Raw genomic sequence first — 10222 nt, forward strand, 5'->3', positions numbered from 1 at the left:
TCACTGTCCTCCTTTCACAAAGGGATGGTCCAGCAACTGCAGAGCAGAAGGCCGTTCGTGCTGATCTCTGCATTGAAGGTTCACAAATCAGTATATAAAATTAATATGTATGCCTGTGATGTAAAACCTAATTCAAAAACCTGTAAACACCTAATTGCAAAATTAGCCTTTAGTATTATTATTATTATTTATCCATTCACTATTCTTTTTTAGGGTTTTTTGGAAAAGTTGATAGAAAGGAAGGGAGGCTTGAAGGGAAAAGACGGTTGGAATTTATGAATTATAAAACTAAAATATTTTATTATTAAAGAAATCATTACTTATTCCCCTAAATTCCTTGCAAATCTTTGAATAATTCTGCTGATTTGGCTATTTCAGGTGCACCAACAATGTATTTAAGAAAGGTGATCATTATCTGTTTGAGCCTCTGGCAATCAGGTTGTCCTGTCATCTCCAATCAATGTCATGTATTTTAAGAAGCCCATGGCTTTGTTTAAAACAAAACAAACACCACAGAAATAATTCTTATAATGTGTGAATGCTACTGGTTTGGGGTTTTCAGAGAGAACTTTGCGTTTCTAATAAATATTATGTTTCAAGTAAGTATGTGTTTCCTGGACTGGCAGTGATAATAATAGATTTTCCACTGCAGAAAACAAGAATTAAGTGAAAGCTCTTCCATTTAGAATACTGTCCTTAAAACAACTTGTATGACATAGACCAAACTGAAACAATACTGGAACAGCAAAACACAGCAAAGAAATTTATCAAATGTTTTGTCCAAAACTCAACGTTGCCATGTTTCTGCATGAAAATCACAGTGAAAGTAAATTCTAAGGCCTACAAAAAGAGAATCTGTGAGGGCTTTTTTACACCACTAAGAAGAGTAAAGCTCTTTTATATATAGTTTTATCAAAAGGCTTTCCTGAAATGCTGAAAAGCCTATGCATTTACAATAAAATCATATGTACTACAACCTAAGTTCCAATGAGCTATCTCCAGAATACAAACTGCCTGCATTTTCCCTTTCATTCTCCAGTCCAGAGCCTCCATACCTGGTTAAGCAGGCGTGCACAAACTCCACGGCGGCGCTGGAGAAGCGATCGGGCAGGGCCGGCATCAGCCCCCTGTGGGCCCCGATGTAGAACATGGCTGCCACCCTGTCCATGGAAGCCAGAGGGGGTTTGCCTGTTGCCATCTCGAACACGGTGCAGCCAACACTCCAGATGTCTGATTTCCTGCCATAGCCAGAGTCACTGATCACCTCTGGAGCCATCCAGTAGGGAGTGCCGTGCACAGAGCGGAGCAGCTCGCCGCGGGTGCCGCTGAGGCTGGCCCGGGCCAGGCGCCTGGCACAGCCAAAGTCAATCAGCTTGATGACCCCGGTGGGCATGAGCATCACGTTGTTGCCTTTGATGTCTCTGTGGACCACACAGTTGTCATGTAAATATGCAACCCCTTGTAGAATTTGCTTGGTGTATTTACACAGGACGACTTCTGGCAAGGGGCCGAAGCGATTGAGAACACTGGAAATGGAGCCACCAGGAACAAACTCCATGAATATGCTCAAAATGTTGTCTTCCAGGCAAGTTCCTAAATAAGTTACAATATTTACATGCTTCAATGTCTTCAAAAGATCAACTTCCTCATGGAACTTCTGATACTCCTTTTCTGTAGTGAGTTGATCTGATGTGTCCAAAATCACCTGTTTTACAGCTATTAACTGTCCCTGGCTTGTCAGACCACAGTACACCTACAGTGAAACCAGCACTTATCAAAACAAGACACAGGACAAAACTTGTGTATTTACTTATTTTGAATAGAATCTTTGTGCTTGTCATGTTTCATATGTCCCTGTATAATCCAAAATATTTAACCCATTTGTTGAATAGGACAACAGCTATTTTTGAGATAAGGTGTATCTCAATGACGACCAACACATCTCAGCGTATTCAGACATTAACTTACCGTGCCATAGGCTCCCTTTCCAAGGACTTCTCCTCTTGTCCACATGACAGGATCTTTGGTAGTTAAACTGCTTCCTGATAATTTAGTAGATTCATCAAAGTTTAGAAGGCCCTTTTCTTCATTTGAAGCCAAAAAGGCTTTACTGTAACTCTGCTTGAAAGAGGATGGTCAGTGTAGGGAGAAAGCAGAGAGGAAAAGACAGGCTTCATTTGATTCCCCCTTTTTCACAAGGAGTAATTTTTCCTGGCATGACTTTGCCTTATAGATTTAGATATATATAAATTGCCCAGGTCATTGATAGAACTGCTATACTAGGTAAAACTGTATAAATATTTTCAGGTATAAATCACAACAGTGCATAACCAGGTTACAGCATGACTCCTTCCTCCGTTGAGACCAAGACAGGAGAGCACTTAAAAGAGCAGGATACACTCTCTTTTTTGGTCTCAAAGGTACAGTTTGCTGAGCTGAAGCTGAAGGGTGAATATGGCTATGCTCTAAGTAACACATGTAACACAATTCTGATGAAAATAACAGGCCCAGGAAGAAAATGAAAATAATGATGAAAATGAAAATGAATGACAAAAATGACTTCCCAGGAAGAAGAGGCTGCTTCAGAAAGATGGCAATAATTATCCCATCTAGCCATGGGTCTCCCTGGAGAAGTGAGAACGGAGCTATAATTGGCACCTGTGTCTGCAGAAGCACAAGGGAGAGTATCAATATGTAGTGAAAGACATTTCCTTGCAAATTTGTAACTTATATGGACAAAGAGCTAAAAGGACCACGGAGAAACAGTACTGGTAGAGAAACACCTTAGTAAGTGAAGGCATGCAGCTGACTTGGGGGCCAAAATCTGAGCCTTCTGAGCTTGAAGTTTTGATTAAGCATTAATTAAACAGGATAAGTCTGTCTGATAAACCAATACTTATCCAATATCTATAAACCAATATCTATAAAAGTATCTGGATGTACTCAGAAAAATCAAGGTAGTTGCCCTCCTGGATATGCAAGACTATTTGTAGTATGTTTTCATATGCCTGTTCACATCTCCAGTTCTTGCCTTGCCCAAAACCTTATTATACAAGCTCTTCAATTAAAATAGCCTATTCTCTTTATTCACTACAATTTCCCAATTTATATAAGCTTTAGGAGCTATTCCTGCCATGCCCTAGTACCTTCTGGCTTGTGTCCTGACATGCCTCTAACACAGATATATTCAACAGAGCATTGGAAGAATCAGTGGGCAGCTGGCCCAAGGAAAAAGACTTGATTAATCTCTTTAATAAGCACATATTTCCCATTTTTCATCCAAACTTGTGTGAAGCATCACTCAAATTATTCAGCAAGTTACAAGAAGAAATTTCTTTTACCTTCTCTAAAGCACTATTTATTATTGCTCCATCTCCATTCATCATATTTTCCTCTTCTTCACTCTGTGTGTTTTGTATTTTAGAACATGTATTTTTTGTTCTTGAAGAGTTGGTGTCTTTTTCTTCAAGCATTAGCAATTCTTTGGCCAGACAACAAAGCAACTCATCAGTCACATCCTTAGTATCTGACCAGGAAGATATGTTTTGACTTGTCTGGGAACTGGGGCTTTTGGCCTTTTTTTTCCAAATCACTGAAGTCTGAGTCAATTCATTTGCCAAACCACTGTTTTGAGGTGTGTTTGCACAACTAATGTGATCTAATATTTTTGAAGGGGATTGACATTCCAGTCTATCTGAAAAAGGCAACTCACATTTATTGACAGACTTGGAGTCCTGGTGTGATTGCCAGCCTTTGCCACCATCTATATCCCCCCTGCACTGGGGCACACAGATGTTCTGCTCTGCTGTTTCCAGACTGCCACTTGGAGCAACACATTCTCTGTAGTCTTGATCACTGAGCTGGAGGAGATCCTGACTGCAGGCAGCAGCTCTCTGATAGCGGGATTTATCCTGGCTGTCTAACTCCTCCAAAGAAACTTCTTTAATAGTTGAGAGGTTTGAATTTGTAAACATTTCATTTTGCTCAGCTGACTGTGAAAGCTCTTCTGAAAATGTGAGCTGATGATCTGTGTCTCCATGGAACAACGTTGTGCTACTCAAGGTGTGTGTTTGAAAAGCCAAGTCAGATGTTGTTGCATTGCCTTGCTCTGTCTTGCTGACACTCAACTTGGTCCTTCTGTCCTTTGTGATTAAACTTTTCTGCTTTTGTTTAGCACCAGGTGTGGTCTTCTTTGGCTTGGAATGAGTTTTCTTTTGAATGCTTCTGACTCTGCTGCTTTCTCCCCCTTTACTGCAGGCAGATCTGCAGGTGCATCTTCCTGGTGGAACAGAATAAACACCTTTGTAAAACCTGCCCTCGTGCTGATCAAGGTCTCTCACGCGGGAATAGACAGGAGTTCCAAACATTTCATAAATACCTGGGCCTTGGTCATCTGAATTTATTATTTTGAACATGTCAGTGTATTTCAGATCTACAAAATCTGAAGCAGAGGGTGTACGTGGCAGACAAAGTGGAGCAACGTGGTTCTTTAAGACAGCTGAGTTTTTGCAACTGCAGGAGCAACTTTGCTTTTTAATTTTCTGGGCGCTCTGAACAACATGGCCTTTGTGTCCTTGAGTGGATTTTTTCTGACACTTCATGGAAGCCTCAGATTTCACTTTTGTCAGTTCCAAAGATGGAAAAATCTGACTCTTGGCATTTGATTTTGTGGTAACCTCTTCAGAAGCAATTAAGTCTTCAAATACTTTTATCTTATTATTAATTTTAGATTTTGGTGAATATTTATTTCTATTCACCTTTATTTTATTTTTGTCATTTTCATTGTAAGCAAGAACACTGAGGCTCTGAGGAGCATGAGGAAGGAGGGTACAGACACCACCATTTTTTGTGGCAGGCTGTTCAGCAATGTGTGGTTCCCTGGCTGGCTCTTGTTCAGAGAGCATAACATGAGCAACAGCTACAAGCTCACTTTGGTCCTCTGAAATTGCTTCTGAAATGGCTTCTTTTTCTATTTCAGATTCAGACAGACAGACTTGATTTTCTGGCTGTTTTCCGGAGGGATCTTGAGCTTCTACTCCAGGAATTACTGCAACTACAGAGTTATCTCCTAAGGCTTGGTAGGCCTCTATCACTTCATTTTTACAGGAGGAATCTAAATCCTGGTTGTAAAGCACAAGGTTGGCACTCTCAGCATCTTCCTGTGGTTTATAATCCAGCATCATCTCTGTAGCATTTTCTTCTGCCAGACCAGTGCTACAGCAATTCTCTGCTCTGTTTTGCTTATTGCCAGCTCTTGAGGCATTGCTGTTGCTGGACACTGTAAATGCTGTCTGGGCTGCAAACATGCCACAGTTCACCAGAGCACTGCTTGAGCTCAAGTGGGGATGACTCTGATCCCAGAACCCAGCCTGGGTCAGAAGATTGATATTCTCACAAACCACTGAACACTGGAATTTCTTCTTCCCAGTGTGGATTGCTACATCAGCTTCCCTCCACTTGAAATGGCTTTGGATTTCTTCCTTCTTGTTGTTAAGGTACTTATCACAGTTATTAATGCTGAAGTAGTACAGGTCCTTTACTGGAGTGAACTTATCAGAAATTGTGGCTATGATCAATTCTGATGACTTTTCACTGTCCCTGTTTAATAAGTTGTCTAACTGATACTGATAAAATTTAGTAACTGGTTTTATAGGCTGAGGAATAGAGTTCATAATATTTAAAATAGTTTTGATGTTTCTGCTTTCATTGACAATATCATCCCTTAGAGGAGCGAGATGAATTTTTCTTACAGGCTGACATGTCACTGGTGGCAAATGAAACTGTAATTTCCATAAAAAAAACATTAATAATGTGCTACACCACAGATACAGGTAAAAACTAATCACTAAGAAACAAGTAAACTTAGGAAAAAAAAATTAGAAAATTATTATTCCTTTATATATTCCTATATTAAACCTATTATGAAGTATAATATCAGACTCCTGAGAAAATACATTCTTTTTCCTCACATTAATTGCATTAATTTTCTCAGATCCAGAACTATTTCTAAGTATTTCTTAGTTCAGAAAGTGGGATCTTTTGCTTTAAGGCACAAGTCATTCTCCATGATTTAGAACCAGTTTTGTCCACATGTACAAATCCTCTTGTCAGTTATTAACTCTGTCTTGTGGCACTTCATGTTTGCTGCAGGAATTCAAAGGCTGGGCAGTGGCTTCATGTGCCAGAGCTCCTCTCTCACTGTGCACTCTCCCTGAATGAGAGCACTACTCTAATGCTGATATTTAAAATCTTTTTATGTAACCCTCCAACATGTGCTGACACCATTAATTATATTCCCAATGGAACCAGAGCTTATGTAAGCAATTTTTCAAAAGAAAAACCAGACCATTGTAACAGAATGCTGTTGCATCCCTGGAGAAAACAATTCTAACAAGTTATTTATAGACTTTAAGGTACATTATATTAAATCTAAACATTTAGATCCATGTTAAATGGCCACAGATTTAGCTCAGAGTTTTAGGTACACTGGAAGACAGCACAGTCTGCACTTGATTTGCAGTGAAGTGAAATGGATAAAACCAAAGGCAGCTGACACAGAAGTCTGCTGGATCAGGGATTTGTTTTACCATTCCTCCCTTCTCCCCATCACATTTGTTGAAAGGTACCATGTACATTTGAAGGAGTACAGATCAGAGGAACTGAGTACTTTGTTTGGATATTCAGATGAACAGCAAGAATGACTTTCTGAAAATAGTATTTCTGTTCTTCATTTTATAGGAAATGAATATTTTTATGCAAATGAATGCAATAGAAATAATCACACAGTCATCTGCTTTGAGTGCTCATTTGCATGTCTATATTCAACATCAGTTTGCAATCTGCAGGAAATTTTTGTTCACATTCCAAGGGCAAACTGAGGTTTGAACATGCCAGGAAAAGCAATGTGCTGGTTTGAAATTCACAGTTCTGAAGGCTTTGTCCAGCCTGCATGGCATTAATATGAATGCTCTGTTTATCCCAAAGGATACACCTCTAGAAACCACCAGAGCCCAAGACACGAAATAAAGCTGCAATAAATCACACCAAGGCCAGCTAAATTATTTTTCTTAAATATTTCCCTCCATTTGAAATGTGGTTTTTTTCCATAACCCTTTTTATAATCCTGTGTCAGAACTCTTGCTCCTACTTCTGTAATTCTCTTCACTTTTTTCCTGTGATCTGTTGTATTCTGTGATGGTTCACTGAAGTTTACATCTGACTCAATGAATTGAGTCCTTTCTACAAAAGGCTATTAATTAATATACATGAAGGCCAAATTCTCTTTTTTTCTAAATACAGTATATTTAAAGTGGTGTGAAGTACTGAGATGTAAAGTATGTTTAATTCTAAAAGACTTTTTTATTTGCTAACACACATATATTTCACATTCTAAAAGAAAAAAACAAACCAAAAAAACCCCAACACCTGAAACTAAGCAAACTACCTACACTACTTTGTTTTTTCTATTTTTAAGATTTTGAAAGGATATAATACTTTTTCCAGTGATCATTTTATACATAATGTCCTCTTACCTTATATTTCTTGTTCCTGGTTTTTAGTGTTGTCATAGATAACCCTTAAAATCAAAACAAGTGAAATATAAATTTGATGTTCTTAAACAGACTGCAATTCACATTTATAAATTCATTTCAAATTGTAGTGTTCTGGGGATCAAGGATCTGTCTCTGGTTGAAGGACTGTGCTATAAATCTGCAGTGCAGAAAAAAGTTGTAGGTTGAAATTTAATTGTGATAATGAACTTCACAATTCCATTTTCCACAGAAAACAGTACAATACTATAATTTTAAAATATTTTGACACTAATAATTCAAAGAAATGCTTCTCAGTTGTAGATGTTTGCTAACCACAGTATGTAGCTAATTAATATTGCCAGTATGAGGGAGAAAGATGTCATCACTCCAGGCACAGAGAATTACACTGCACATTTGTGGCTCAGTTTCACTACACAGAGCAGCAGGGATGGTGGTTTGTCATTTCTTCTCTTTATCTCCTTCATGCTGCAAACACACACAAACTTATAATTAAAGAAGAGGGTTGACACGGCTGAAATCTCTCTGAAGACAGCAAAAGACATAAAGGCAATATGATAACCAAGATATAACTTTATATAAAATCTGTGGCTTTTAAAATTGAACTTACTTTGCTGTATTTGTGCTTTTATTGTCTGGAAAGTATCTAAATCCATAAATGATGTTGAAATGTTAGATTCTGGGCATGAGGTCTGTAGCAGAAAGCTGAAGTCAAAGCCACATCCCATGTCCTCTTTATTTAAGAAAGGTAAAGAAATGTGATGTCTCCTGGGTAATGCTATCTGATTTTTACTTGGAAAACATGTCACTTGTTGGTCTGGCCATGCTCTGGATGTTGGTGCAATTTGGCTAAAAGGCAAAACAAAAATAACCAAAATACAGAGCAAAAATAAGTGGAAGGAACCAGTTCAAACAATCATATGGCTGCTGAATAATGTGACCAAGAGGTTTGTAAGATCCCAGAATGCCAAAATGTCTTGTCTTTTTTTATCTGTGGGGTTGTGACTCTCCCTGGAAATAGCAGACTGCAATGCAGAGGTTGACTACAAGTGAGATTGAATGACAAACAGTGTTAGCCAAGCAACAAGAGAAACATAAAAATATACTGTTCACCTTCCCCTTATTGACAAGAATTGATTGCTTCCAGGGTGTAGCTTTTGTGAATCATCAGGAGAGCGTGTCAGAAGAATTTTGAAGACCAGATGTGCCTTTGTTGCTAACAAAATATGCTACAGCCTGCCTGAAAAAACAGAGGCTGTGTGGACAAGCCTCAGTTTTGTGCCACCTGCTTTCTGAAGAATAAAAAATGTAGAAAAAGATAAATACTGTGACTGAAAAGAGGTATAAAAGTGCAGTCTAAGTTATTCTTAAAGCTGTGCACAAGGTAATTGTCTGGGTTTAGTAAGTCAAATAACCATATACCATATTTCTTTATTGTACCAAATCATTTGTTCACCTAATGCAATATCCTGCCTCCAGAAGTGGCCAATAATTGATATTTGGAAGAGATAAACACTACACAACACACAGAGCTGTAAATAATGTCTAGGAAACATTTTTCTTATTCAGGCTACAAAACTTCTTCGTTCTCATTTGTGTAGACCCAAGTGCAAATTAAATACTGATGCTTCTTACCTGGTTTTTCCTAGAGCTTTCTCTGACTGATACATTTCTTCCATTATATTGTCTGCATTCTGAAAAGCAACAACACTCCCACAACCTGCAGCAATACATCAATATTTGCATAAAAGCAAAGTAATTCCCATAACACATACAAATGTAGTTATTTTGGGGCATTAAGACATTATTTATAAAGAAGTATCAGGAAAAGAAACAAAAGCAAGTTACATTTCACAAATTTTTTAAATTTATTGATATGTCAATGTATAATTTTGAATTCTTTTTATTTCTTTGGTAAGTTTATTAGTTCAATGGGCTACAAAAGCAAAGAATATCTTTAAAAAAGCCAGTTACAGCTCCTATCTCAGGAGAACAGAAATAGAATACAAATATTGACAGAAACTCTACAGAAGTAGAGCATTTAAAAATATTAAAAACAATCCAAATCTTAGGCCTTTACAAAGGTAGAAACGTACTCTGAGTTTGATTTTGTACTTTTTATGGTTGCTAAGTTTTGACAAATAGCCAAATTTCAAGTTGTTACTGTACTTTTCCAGCCTCAGATCTACATTTTACACTTTAAACATGTAAGCTTTGGGTTAGACTACCTTTTTTGCTTCTCCTCTTATTTTGTTTGTTGTCAGACATACTGTCCTTAAATGTATTAGCGCCCAGAAACCTGAAAAGAAAACTGTTAATTGATTTCTAATTCATGTACACAGTATTACATTATATTTCATTTTTTGAGAGAAAAGTAAGACAAAAACATTTTAAAAGTACTTGAAATTATTCAAAGCACCATAATTTAGCATCTAATCCCTTTCCTGTGAATGCACAGAACCAAAGAGCTCAGAAAGTTTTTAGAGGTAAAACCACAACACATGCTATGTTGAATTTGACTTGAAAGGGCTTTACTCTTAATTAGAAGATTTTAATGTTCTTTTCCTATGTCTAATCAGCAGTAACTGTGGGAAAGGAGCTGGCTGTCACCCTCCTGGTCAGCACAGCTGTGTGTGGGTAATACTGACCCTGACACAGTCACCACTGCTCTG

At 37.9% G+C, this 10222-nt stretch overlaps 1 protein-coding gene across 1 annotated transcript; it reads right to left on the reverse strand.

Moving 5' to 3' along the window:
• Nucleotides 1-9821, reverse strand: MAP3K19 (mitogen-activated protein kinase kinase kinase 19). Its single transcript, XM_041408635.1, has 8 exons — nucleotides 9779-9821; nucleotides 9186-9270; nucleotides 8161-8399; nucleotides 7533-7576; nucleotides 3342-5780; nucleotides 1969-2118; nucleotides 1056-1753; nucleotides 1-67 (listed from the first exon to the last, which is right to left on the reverse strand). Exons 1-8 carry the CDS (start codon nucleotides 9816-9818, stop codon nucleotides 1-3), a joined length of 3762 nt encoding a protein of 1253 aa, XP_041264569.1. The 5' UTR covers nucleotides 9819-9821.
• Nucleotides 9822-10222: the final 401 nt, after the last annotated feature.

Source organism: Onychostruthus taczanowskii, unplaced genomic scaffold (assembly GCF_017590055.1).
Source record: "Onychostruthus taczanowskii isolate IOZ18803 unplaced genomic scaffold, ASM1759005v1 scaffold10, whole genome shotgun sequence".
Taxonomy (NCBI): Eukaryota; Metazoa; Chordata; class Aves; order Passeriformes; family Passeridae; genus Onychostruthus; species Onychostruthus taczanowskii.